General features: G+C 39.6%; 1 protein-coding gene across 2 annotated transcripts in view; it reads right to left on the reverse strand.

The window, feature by feature from the left end:
* Nucleotides 1-9677, reverse strand: part of FMR1NB (FMR1 neighbor) — a 36120-nt gene extending 26443 nt beyond the window's left edge. For both annotated transcript variants that reach the window (XM_054717390.1, XM_028135855.2), the window contains exon 1: nucleotides 9356-9677. In XM_054717390.1, the coding sequence (XP_054573365.1) occupies nucleotides 9356-9677 (322 nt within the window). The remainder of the gene's footprint in view (nucleotides 1-9355) is intronic.
* Nucleotides 9678-14029: the final 4352 nt, after the last annotated feature.

Here is a 14029-nt window from a genome sequence, read left to right on the forward strand (position 1 = left end):
TCTGAGAAAGAAGAGCAAAGTGGGTGGGATCTCCATACCAGATTTCAAGCTATATTACAAAGCCACTGTTCTCAAAACAGCCTGGTACTGGCACAAGAACTGACATATACATCAATGTAATAGAATAGAGAACCCAGAAATTGACCCAAGCCATTATGCTCAATTAATATTCGAAAAAGGAGGCATGAACATACAATGGAGTCAAAACAGTCTCTTCAATAAATGATATTGGGAAAATAGGACAGATACATGCAAAAAAAATGAAACTAGACCACCAACTTAAACCATACACAAAAATAAAATCAAAATGGATAAAAGACTTAAACATAAGATGGGAAACCATAAAAATACTAGAGGAATCCACAGGCAGCGAAATCTCAGACATATGCCAAAGCAATTTCTTCACCAATACTGCTCCTATGGCAATGGAAATTAAAGAAAAAATAAACAAATGGAACCACATCAAAATAAAAAGCTTTTGCACAGCAAAAGAAACCATCAACAAAGCAATAAGAAAGTCCACTGCATGGGAGAACATATTTGCCAATGTTATCACCGATAAGTGTTTATTCTCCAACATTTACAGGGAACTCATACAACTTAACAAAAGAAAGATAAACAACCCAATCAAAAAATGGGCAATGGACCTAAATAGATACTTTTCGAAAGAAGACAGAAGGAAGGCCAAGAGACACATGAAGACATGCTCACAGTCACTAATCATCCGAGAGATGCAAATCAAAATGACAATGTGATACCATCTCACACCTGTCAGAATGGGTATCATCAACAAATCTACAAATGACAAGTGGTGAGAATGCAGAGAAAAAGGAACCCTCGTGCACTGCTGGTGGGAATGCAGACTGGTGCAGCCACTGTGGAGAACAGTATGGAGTTTCCTCAAAAAACTAAAAATGGAACTCCCATTTGACCCAGTGATCCTACTTCTAGGAATATATCCCAAGAAACTAAAAACACGAATCAGAAAGGATATATGCACCCCTATGCTCATAGCAGCACAATTCACCATAGCTAAGATTTGGAAACAGCCTAAGTGCCCATCAGCAGATGAGTGGATTAAAAAACGGTGGTACATCTACACAATGGAATACTACACTGTGGTAAACAAGGAGTTCTTACCATTTGCAATAGCATGGGTGCAATGGGAGAGCATTATGCTAAGTGAAATAAGCCAGTCAGAGAAAGATAAATATCACATGATCTCACTCATTTGTGGAATATAATGAACAACATAAACTGATGAACAAAAACAGATCCAAAGACAGAGAAACATTGATCAAACCATCAAACCTCAGAGGGAAGGTAGGGGAGGGTGGGTGTAAGGGGGAGAGATCAACCAAAGGACTTGTATGCATGCATATAAGCCTAACCAATGGACACGGACAACAGGGGGGTGAGGGCATGAGTGGGGGGATGGGAGGGTAATGGGGGAATAAGGACACATATGGAACACCTTAATCAATAAAGAAATTAAAAAAGAAAAAAAAAAAGAGCCGAGACCGGTTTGGCTCAGTGGATAGAGCGTCGGCCTTTGGACTGAAGGGTCCCGGGTTCGATTCCGGTCAAGGGCATATACCGTGGTTGCGGGCACATCCCCAGTAGGGGGTGCGCAAGAGGCAGCTGATCGATGTTTCTCTATCATAGATGTTTCTAACTCTCTAAACTCTCTATCCCTCTCTCTTCCTCTCTGTAATAAAATCAATAAAATATATTAAAAAAAAAAAAAGAGCTACCATATGACCCAGCAATCCCTCTCTTGGGTATATATCCTAAAACCTTGAAACCATGTATTCACAAAGATATATGCACCACTATGTTCACTGCAGCATTATTCACAGTGGCCAAGACATGGAAACAACAAAAGTGTCCTGCAATAGAGGACTAGATAAAGATGCGGTACATATGCACAATGGAATTCTAATCTGCCATAAGAAATAATGAAATAGCACCATTTGCTACAACGTGGATGGACCTTGAGCACATTATGGTAAGTGAAATCAGTCCAAAAAAGCTAAGAACCATATGAGTTCACTCATATGTGGGATATAAAACTGAAACTCATAAACACAGGTAACAGTATGGTGATTAGCAGAGTGAAGGGGTCGGGAGGGAGAAGGGAGTTTTAATATATGATGATGGGAGAAGATATGACTTTGGGCAGTGGGAACACAGTGCAATATATAGATCTTGTAACATAGAAACCCACACCTGAAACCTACATGTTAATGTTGACCAATGTTACCCTAATAAATTTTTTTTAAAAAGTAAAGACTGAAAATCTAACTACATTTCAAAGAGGAAAAAAAATACTGAAATTTGCAGCTTTCATGGATATGAGACCTGTGCAATCTGCTGAGTCTGGTTCCTAGAAGGGCCCCAAATTTGTTTTAATATTCTTGAGATTCTTAACAAATTTTGTACAAGAAACCCAGCATTTCCATTTTGCAAATTATGCTGCCAACCCTGATCTGTAGCAAGGTCTCTTAGAGGAAGAATAGTATTAAAGAAAGGGTAGGAGACAGATGGGAGTAATGGCTAATGTTATCAGCTTGGAAAGGAGTCTGCTGGGGCTTTAGTAAGTTGAAGGTCTACCTGGACTCTACCATTTCTGAGCTTTGGCCTTTAATAGACTTTAATTTGCATCCTGGCTCTGCTACATGCTAGCTGGTGAACTTGGACAACTCAGTAAAGTTCTCTACCTCAGTTTACTCATCTGCAAATTGGGGATAATATTTATTTTGGAGTATTGTAAGGATTAAATGAAGTCATACATGAAGTGCTTAGTATAATGTAAAAGAAGTAAATATTTGTCACATATCTTTCATTGTTTATTTTGTAGGCATTTAATTTTCATTTTTATTCCCAAAACATTACTTGGAATTTTATGATCAAATATACCAAGACATTTCTACTTTTAATCTCCTCTCTATCCTGTGAGTTTTTTTTTTTGTTTTATTGTTTGTAAGTTTTTAAATTTAATAACATTACTTTGTTCCCAGAATATTTACTTTTATAAATAATTATCTTAATAGCAAATATGACTCGTTTTCCACTTATAACTTTGCTACAGTTTCCTTTTAAGATAAATATTTATATAAAAATGTGAGGCAGTTTTTTTAAAAAAATATAAATAACCAGTAGCATTAAGATAACCAAGAGTTGTGAAAGTCTTATACAAATGACTGAGGCAGGGGAAAGATCCATCTAGTGAAATCTCCTCAATTTTTAGATATGGCAATTGAAGCCTGAAGAGGTAAAGTGACTTATAAAAGGTTACACACACACATAAAGTCAGAAGCAGAATCAAGACAACTTGGGTCCCCTAACTGCTAGTTTAGGGCTCCTTCAACTACACCAAATACAAAAATGACTAAAGCAAGAGCAAGCTTAGTGCTTAATGAGGTACATGGAAGGCAGGCAGACCTATCTATGTTTACTGCTTCATTCATTCTCCAGAGATAAGACAGAAATAAAGTGTTCTAATATAATGATACAGAAACTAGTCATCTGGTTTTTCCATAAAGCCAAAGCATTCTGAAAATATTACCTATTAGTCGATCTTTATTTCTCCTTTTTTAAAAATCTCCTCAAAAAAGATATGCAATAAAGACTGACCCAATAGGCTACAGAGAATTGGTGGAGAAGGTAGATCAAACTCCCAGTTCCCAGTCTGCTCATTTCCTCATCCCATGTGCCACTAGTCTATATGTCTTCTGGGTAAATATAAGCTGAAAAGCAATGTGGCTTGGTAGTCCAAATGACAATACAAACTGGAGCTATCTCAGAGTTACCTCAGGTCCCTCAACCTCAATTCACCTTGGTGACATTAAATCTAAAAGAACTCAGAAGAGTCTAGGAAAGAGAAAGGGAAATTTAGCTCTAGGACTATATCCCTGCTTTCACCAGGGTCATGGCCAAATTATGTTATCTCTCAGTGTATGTTAGTATGTTAAGCTTGTTATAACAAAGCACCATAAACTGGTTGGCTTAAAGCAACAGAAATGTATTGTCTCACAATTCTGTAATCTATAAATCCAAAATAAGAATGTTAACAGGTTGGTTAGCTTTTGAAGGCTATGAAGGAACGCTTCCTTCCTTGGCCTAAAGATGACTATCTTCTCCCTGTGTCTATGCATATAAATATCTACCTCTGTATCCAACTTTCCCCCTTTTATAAGAATACCACTCATATCGTTTTATAAGAATACCAGCCATATTGGATTAGGTCCCACCTCATTTTAACTTGATTACCACTATAAAGGTCTAATCTCCAAATAAGGTCATATTCTGAGGTAATGGGGGTTAAAACTACAATTTTTTGTGGGGGACACAACTCAACCCATAACACCATAAGTTATCATTTTATATGAAAAATGAAATGTAATTCATCCAGTCATGTATTAACTCCTGATAATTTAGGAAATCTGACAATATAGAGAATGAATCGTGGATTATTTCTGGATGGGGGAGAAATGTTAAACTTATATTGAAAAAATTCTCATGTAAATAAATCTTACTGAATAACAGTATCTTCTTTTTGTAAGAGTTCTATTTAAACTAGAAGTATAAAATGAAAAATTCATGTACTAAAATAATGTATAATTTATAGATTCATATTTTAACTTACATTTTTAGAGAATGAGAACGCTCTGTTTGTAAGGCATTCAATTGTATTTGTAACTAATATTTACAAATATAGTAAAAGTAATTCAGAAATACTTTGGTATTTTAGATGAATAGTAGAAAAATCTGAATTTAATTTAAAGTAATATGGTTTGTAAATGTTCATTTAGATGTTTCTTAAAAATATTTTTGAAGAGAAGAAATCATATTTTCTAACTTATTTAATTTGGTTGAATAAAATAATACATAGCATATACTTTATTTAACTTTCAATTCCACCCCTCACAAAAAGTTATAAACCCAAATAGTTGTGATATAGTATATAGAGATTTCTGTTTCTTTTACTTATAATTCCTCTGCCCAATTTTTGCCTCCTTCTTTGACTGTGGGAGTACCTTGGTTGGGGGATGGAAGACCTCTTGGGAGAACAGGGAGAGAGAAGTCACTGAGTCACAAGTGGAGATGATGGAATGTCTTTGGGCTTGAGGTTGGAGTTTGGAGTGAGGAAGACTGAGAAAGCCAAGGATTTTAAGCAGATGCAGAGATAGAATACCATTACAAGGGGGTTCAGAGGGAAGACAGACTATAAGGCAGAGGTAAGGTAGAGTAGGCCCTTTTTAGAATGCCATCTTGAAGCTAAGGAGAGCAAGGAAAGGAAAAGTATTTCTTGGGGGATGGGCAAGAAAGAGTTGTAGGAGGAGTTGGGAAAGACTTTGAGTGAAGACAATGAGGCAACAAAACCATTGAACAGAAGGAGGAAAAAACTTTTTGGGGAAAAGCAAAGAGTATCTTTTAATAGTAAGGGAGGAGAAACCTTTGAGTGTGAAGAAGGGGAACCTTTATAGGGCTGAAAGAGGAAACTGAAAGGAGGTGAGTGAAGGCCTAGAAAAGGGTAAAGAAGGATTTTCACTGAGGGAGGGAAGGCTTTGGTGAAGATAAGTTAGTCAGAGAAGGAAAGAGAATGAAGGCATTTTTAAGGGAACATAAGGGAGTGAAAACTTTTGAGTGAGGGTAGTAAAGGGTTTTGTGAGATAAGGAAGAAGGCTTTTGCCGAAACCAGTTTGGCTCAGTGGATAGAGCGTCGGCCTGCGGACTCAAGGGTCCCAGGTTCGATTCCGGTCAAGGGCATGTACCTTGGTTGCGGGCACATCCCCAGTGGGGGGTGTGCAAGAGGCAGCTGATCGATGTTTCTCTCTCATCGACGTTTCTAACTCTCTATCCCTATCTCTTCCTCTCTGTAAAAATCACTAAAAAAAAATATTTAAAAAAAAGAAGGCTTTTGAGTAACTGGAGACAATGCCTGTAATGTGAGCAAAGGACAGTCATTGTGGGGATGTAAAGAATGAAGGAACCTTGACTGAAGATTAAGAAGAACTTCTGGAGTATTGATTAGGGAGGGAAGGCATTCAAGGGTAAGAGAGAGAAGGTATTTGTGAAGTACAGTGACAAAGGGAAGGCATTTGTGAGCATAAATAAATGAGGCTAGTTCTTTGAGAACAGAGGTGAGTGAGTAGATGAGTTGACGGAAGGAGGCCTTTCAGGGAGGAATTGAAAGAGGGAAGTCAATTGTGAGGGCAGAGGATACAGGGAAGGCATCCATGAAAAAAAGGGAAGACCTTTGTGAGGGGAAGTGAACAAAAAAAGGGAGGTGATGGAGAAACAAATTTTATAGTTGAGGTAAGGGGGATTAGCAAGGTAAGGTTAGAGCAGAAGAGCATTAAAAGAGGAGATGATGGAAGTTAGTACTCTGAGTGGTGAGGTGAGGGAGGTTAGTATTATATGATGAGAGATAATGAAAAGAAGGCCTTAGGAGAAATGAGGGAGGGAAGTCATTCATAAGTGGAGAAAAAGGCCTTTATGAGAGTTTGTGAGAGGATTTAGTAATAGTTTATGAAAGGGGGTTAGGGAGGGAAGACCTTTCAGCGAAAACCTCTAACAAGTAAATCAAAACCTCCTAACAAAGAAAAGTCCAGGTGCAGATGGCTTTACTGATTATTTCTACCAAATATTTAAAGAAGAATTAACACACCAATCCTTCTCAAATTCTTCCAAAAACTAGAGAACAAAGATAGTGGTGTATGTAAAACCCAGTACTCGCCGCTTCCCACAACAACATCAAAATTACAGCTAAAATACAGAAAAACCATAATTCAGAACTGCCTGAAATCTGGCTGAATGGAAGTCCTACAAGTAAAGAAGTAAAGAAGAGAGCACATTGAGACTAGTAGGAGGGGCAGAGGCACTGAATGGGCTGGTCTGACACCCCTGTGTTGCATGTTTTTAATCAGTAGGGATTTCTCAGCTTCTGAGGTCTTCCATGAGGAGCAAGGGTCCCAGCCCCACATCAGAGCCCAGAGATCCAGAACTGGAAAGAGAAGTCCCTGTAACTTCAGGCTGTATAAACCAGTGGGGACTGTGGCTGAGTAACATGGAGACCCAGGCAGTTCTTCTAAAAGGATGGCATGAGCTTGCATGGACTCACTCCCTGTGAGCTCCAGTGTGGGAACAGTGGTTTGGGGGGATCTAGGAACATATTGGGAGGAACTGGATTATCTGGCATCTGAGCAAGAACTTGGGGGCAGCTTTCTCCAAGACAGGGTTGCTCTCAGGGGGCATTATTCCTATGCTGAGACCTCCCCCATTGCAGAGCTAACTGGCAGCCATATCTGAGTTCCCATCAGCCTGGCTTACACTGCTTGTTCTGCCCTGGTGATTCATTGAGACCCTTCCCCATTCAATTTTCAAGCCCACCAAAGCTATGTTTAGTGGCTTTTCCATATGAATGGCCTGTCCTTACTCAATCTTCAGACTTTCCTAAAATCTCTCAGACAAGCAGCAGCTGGCATCAGCATGCCCCATACCTATCGATAAGAGGCCAAGACCCGGCACTAGCGCCAGCCTGCCTTGCTGCACAGCTTGGCCTCACCTGACACTTCCAAGCCCAAGGACTGTCTGTATACTGAATAATAAATCTGATAAATAGAGCACCTGAATTAATCTGAAAAGTAGCCATATTATTTTAAATCTTAGAACACATATACTTATGTGAATAGAGGGCTAAGTTTTTCTTAAAGTTTCCTTTTCAAGGGAGCAGTAAACATGCTTCACGGACCCTGATATTCCAAAGCAGAAAATTCTCCAACTCCCTCTGTCTTCTACAGCCAGCAAAACAAAAGGGGCGGGGGAGATGTGGGAAAGCATGGGACCTGGTTGAAAAGTCTGTAAGGAGGATTCTCTGAAAGGTCAGAGGCTTCTGGAGGACCTTGCCAAAGGTGGCAGACGCTGCCTTGACTTTTCCAAACAAGTCCAAACTCCTGAGTGTTTTACTAGAATCTTTATGTTTAGACTTCAAAACGTCCTTGTTTGAAAGACACTACAGATGCAGGTGCTTTCTCAAGGATGCTTACCCTGCTGATTGTATCTAGAGGTTAATTTTAGTTCAAGCTGTTGTGACAATAAAAGCCTAAGGAGGCAGGCAAACAGGGCTTTTTGCTCCTAAAGCAAAACAGCCCCTTATCCTTCTCTTTCACAGAAACATGTGTCAGAGTAATCATTCATCTGTCATCCAGGGTCTGCCATGCAGCCCTGGCAGATGAGCACACAATAGAGTATACAGATGTCATAATGTTGCTCACCTGAACTTTATATGTTATTAACCAGAATTAGTACAATATATTTAATAAAAACAAAAATAAAAAATAGAATGTTATATTCTATTGGTCAAAGAACTTGAATACACATTTCTCCAAAGAAGACATACAAAAGTCCAAAAGCACATGAAAAAATGCTCAAGAGCATGAGACATTTTACTAATGAAAATCTTAAGCCGCCACTTCATATCTGCTAGGATGGTGAAAATTAAAAAAATGGGAAGGTCATAGCAAATGTTGATAAAACTGGGATCCTCATACATTATTGGTGACAATGTAAAATGGTTTACTCACACTGGTAAACAGTTTAGGACTTCCTCAAAAAAATTCACCATGTAATTCCCATATGACCCAGCATTTCCACTTCTAGGTATATACTCAAAGAATTGAAAACATGTTGGCACAAATTGTAAATGAATAGTCACAGAGGTAATATTCATAATAGTCAACAACTGGAAACAACCCAAATGTCCATTAGGTGATAAATGGATAAACAAAATGCAGTACAGCCATACAATGGAATATTTTTCACCCATAAAAAGGATGAAGTACTGATACAAACTACAACATGGCTAAGTCTCAAAACCAGTATGCTAAGTAAACAAGCCAGACACAAAAGGACAAATAGTATATGTTACCATTTCTATGAAATGTCCACAGACTAGCTCAATCCATAGAGACAGAATGGAGTTTGGGGGTGACCAGGGATTAGAAAATGGGGAGGAACCACATTATTAATGGGTGTGGATTTTCATTTGGAGTTATGAAAATATTTTGGAACCAAAGAGAGGTGGTAGCCACCGAATTGTCCACTGTAAAATGGTTACATTTATATTCCATAAATTTCACCTCAATTTTTCTAAAAAGGCGGGCAGTGAGGGAGGTCAGTGTTTGGTGAGGTAAAGTTGAGGACAGAAGGGCTTTCTGTGGGGAGTGAGTATGGTTATGAAGGGAGATTGGGTGAGAGAGGCCTGTAGAGGGGGGAGGGCAGGCTTGTGGGTGGCTGCTATGGGGCCCCTGGGCACCCCTGCCCTGGTGGCCTCCCCAGAGAGGTTACTCACTGAAACCCAAATGGTAGCACAGCAGCGTCATGAGAAGGATGGTGAGCAGGAAAAGGACCAAGCGATTTTCGGCCCACATGTTCATCAGAGACTTGCGCCTATCAGCTCTGAGGCCGCGCAGGGACGCCTGTCCGCTGGGCTGAGGTGTGGCAGCCATGATGGGATGGCGCCCACGATCGGTGCTGCTGCTGAGATGCGACCCCACCACCGGGTTTTCGGCAGCATAGGACTCATCACATCTGACCAGCCTTATGCGCGTCCCTTTCAAAGCCTTGGTCCTCGGCCTGGTCTTCCCTCTCGAGCATCTCCCTTCTGAAGGCATGGCTCCGCGTCTGACTAGCTCAGACGATGCCTCCCTGCCAACAGCCCTCCACGCAACAAGCGCCGGGCGCTGACGCATGCGTGGTACCCCCTGCGCAGCACATGCCAGCCTTTAGGCCCCGCCCCTTTTTAACGGCCAGCAGGATATCTGGTGCCCCCTCTCCCACTCAGGGCCTGGCCTTTCTAGTGCTTGTTAATTGTTGAATGAATGAATAGGGCCTGATGACTGTGCCAGGATCAAGGCAGTTTGTCAGAGATCAACAAAATGGATAAATGGAATTCAGACTCCAGCTTTGACTGTTAATTCCTACTCAGATTCAGTCCTATGAAAGGCACCGTAGTATCTATGGTCACTACAGTTGCTCACTACAGTATCCACTAGCCAAATATGTCTGCTTAAATGTACATTTTAATTAATAAAAAGTACACGGAATTAAGAAATCAGTTCCTTAGTCACAGTAGCCATATATCCAGTGCTCAATATCTATATAAATATATATAGATATAGATATAGATATAGATATAGATATAGATATAGATATAGATATAGATATAGATATAGATATAGATATAGATATAGATAGAGATAGAGATAGAGATATATAGATATAGATATAGATATAGATATAGATATAGATATAGATATAGATATGATATAGATATAGATATAGATATAGATATAGATATAGATATAGATATAGATATAGATATAGATATAGATATAGATAAACAGACATAGAGATAGATAGATAGATAGAGGCAGATATATAGATATAGATATATAGTTATATATAGATTTAGATAAATATAGATATAGATACAGATATAGATATCTATGTCATGGTGCCCATGTTTGACAGTGCAAATATGAAGCATTTTCATCACAGCAGAAAGTTGTAAGGGGCAGTGCTGGATGTGCACAGTGACTATAGTGAATAGGGTAGATATTTAATAGGTTGTTACACTGTAGTAGGAGCTTTCAAGTGGAACAAATGGCATTTGCCTTCAGAGACATTAAGGTTGCGTTACACTCTTTACATAGGAAACATGAAAACAAAGAGTGTGTGAGGAACACTAATGAATGACATAGATGGATTCCCATCATTTGCCACTAATGAATTGGATTATCCTAAATGCCTTCCTCTTGCTGGGCCTCAGTATTGCATGTGTAAATGAGAGAATAAGCATTGTCTCTAAGACCCCTTCTTGCTCTAAATTCTGACCCATAAGCAAAATCTCATTAAATGGCTTGGTTTGACCCAGCTGGTTAAGTGTTGACCTTTGAACCAGGAGGTCACAGTTCAATTTCCAGTCAGGAAACATGCCTGGGTTGTGGGCTCGATCCCCAGTGGGAGATGTGCAGGAGGCAGCAGATCAATGATTCTCTCTCATCACTGGTGTTTCTATATCTCGCTACTTCTCCCTTCCTCCCAGAAATAAATAAAAATATTTTTAAAGAAAAAATTGCTTGGTTTGGGCATGCCTGCAAAGGGATGCTGTAAGTGGTGCTGGCATACTTGCTAACCTACCTCATTCTAATTTTCAAGGGATGTGAAAACTACCCTCATCAACTGCATTTCCAGCCTTGTTCTTACTACATTTTACTCTGGCTTTCAAAATGTCTTTCTACTAATTTTTATTATATTGTTCTTTCCAATGTTAATAGGTATTCCACAGGGGGGTTGGGGGGGAAAGAAAGGTTTCCTATAAAAATAATTCTTAAAACTTAGCACACTCAACCCCACCCCATGCTCACATGCAGGAGCAATTAATAATGCTCTTTAGTTTTTTAAAGGATGTGACCAAAAGCAAACTGCTTTTCTATTTTCTTTATATTTTAAGTGAGTTTGGGTTTTTTTTTTGTTTTGTTTTGTTTTGTTTGCCTCAGCTTTTCTTTAATTTGACCAGAAGATGCCTGTCCCACAAAATACTATTAACTGCTTCTTGAAACCGCTGCTTGGAACTTGTGAAGTGTCTGAGGTTTTACTCTGTGAGTTACGAGGTAACCTGACACAGTTTCACAGATTCTAGCAGAGTTTGCAAGACTATAGGGTCAAAGAAAAATAACAAAAGTTCTCCTGAGACATGCAGAAACTCGAGAGACTTATAAACAATTGCCACCCAATAGCAACCTTCTTCATGTCAGACCACCTCATGGGTTGCATTCTCTGATCCTTTGTGTCCCCTTCTGCAAAATACAGGCTCTGGACAGACTGATTGTGAAGATTCCTTCCAGATCTGGCTTGCTATGTCTAGTAATTGACTATAGCATTTGTGTTTGCTATAAAGGCTAGGCATGGCAGTTCTACAACAGTGCAATATTCCTGAGGAATCCATATCATACCACTAGAAACCAAAATTTTAACAAGAATTCAGGTGGACAAAATTTCTGAGATCATGACTGAGCACTGGTTTATACAACAGTAAATGGCTGAAGTTGAGCTTCTTACTGATTAACCCTCCCTGGGTTCCTCACTGCCCTGGAAACTGTCCCTTCACTTCCAGGTGAAGAGAAGGGTTCAATAAACTCCTTGGATTCTTTGTTACCCCAGATCATGTTTTTAATGCTTGTGTTAAACCTCCCCTCTTTTGAAGCTTACATTATCTGATTATAGCAACTGCTTCATTTTCTGCATTTCAAGGGCCTACTAAATTCCAGAAAGTTCTATCCTCTTCTTTCATATTTTAGCATCTGAATTTCTGACTTCCCTTCCATCACAACTCTTGGTCATTATCTTTGGAATGAAACTGGCTGCATGGCTCCTTCACATTCCAATTTTCAAATTCCAAGACCACAGAAGCATGTATCCTCCTCAAATTCTTTACAACATTTGAAACTATTAACCTTCCTCTTTCCCTGAGAAAAGCTATGTATCCCTATTGTACTGTAAACTCTATGAAAGCAGAGATCTTGTTTGCCTTGTATATTGATATGTTTTTAGTGTCTAAACAGTGAGTGGCACATAGTATCCTCTGACTAAAAATATTTTAATGGATAATTGCTATGACAAAGCAGGATTCTCATGTCCTTCTAATCCTCATCCTATTGGCTAAATGCAGGCATTCCCCAAGATTTAGCACACTACTGCCTACTATTTGTGTTCTCTAGTCCTCCCCTCCCCCCAACTCCAGTGATATATTAATTCCCATTTCTTCACAGATCACCACTATGTCAATGATGCTTTCCTATTTAAATATCTAGCCTCATCCCTGTCCACTGCCTCAAGCTGGAGATCAACCAAGCAAGTTCAATGATCTTGCTTCTAGGAGAACAAAATGAAATAATTCGGAGGCCCTGGGCTCAGGGAGCTCCAGTCTAGTGTGAGAAGAGGCATGTAAAATACAATGTGATGACTGATCTTAAAAACAAATGTATGAACACAGAGCTGCAGGAACACAGAGGAAAGGGCAAATAATTCTGCCTAAACTCAGTGAAAGCTACTGAGAAATGATATTTAATTTGGCCTTTGAAGATTGAATGGAAAATGTCCTGGCAAAAAAGATGTGAAAGGTATTTTTCATGGTGGAGGCTTAAGAAAGACTTAGAGGAATGAAAAGATATAATAGAGCCTGGGCAATGTTACACAGTGGTTAAGCTTTAGAGAGAGGAAGGGGGAGGGAGATAGAAATATTGATCAGCTTTATCCTGCATGTCCTCTACTGGGGATTGAGCCTTAAACCTGGGCATTGAACCAGTGACTTGGTCCATGGGATGATGCACAACCAACTGAGCCACACTGGCTGGTCCTCAGCCTTAGATCTTGTATCTTTTCCTCATTCGTATGTTATAGTCATGCCCAACTTACCCAGACTCACAGTGTTCTCTCTTGCCTTTGCATATGCTTTCCCTTCCTTTCTCCTTGGCTAACTCCTCCTCTTCCTCCATCAGGTCTCAGCTTAAATATTATTTCTTCAGCAGACCTTACCTGAACCCCAAACCAGAGTATATCCTCTTCTCATACTTCCCTATAAAGTTAGGTGTTGTTGTTTTTAATACATCTCTATTGATTCCAGAGAGGAAGGGAGAGGGAGAGAGAGACAGAAACATCAATGATGAGAGAAAACCATATATCGGCGGCCTCCCACACAACCCCCACTGGGGACTGAGCCCGCAACCTGGGCCTATGCCCCCAACTGGAATCAAACCTGGGACCCTTCAGCCCGCAGGCTGACACTCTATCCACTGAACCAAACTGGCCAGGGCAAGGTTAGGTTTAATATCATTAATCATATGGTGCTTGAAAGTGAAAAATAGAATTCATAGTTAATTCAGACAAAGAAAAAGACATGCTGAATGTTTACCACTTCCTCCACTCATTGTTTGGGAGTTTTTGCAACACTGGATGGCTTAAC

This window comes from Eptesicus fuscus, chromosome 1, assembly GCF_027574615.1.
Source record: "Eptesicus fuscus isolate TK198812 chromosome 1, DD_ASM_mEF_20220401, whole genome shotgun sequence".
NCBI classification, from domain to species: domain Eukaryota; kingdom Metazoa; phylum Chordata; class Mammalia; order Chiroptera; family Vespertilionidae; genus Eptesicus; species Eptesicus fuscus.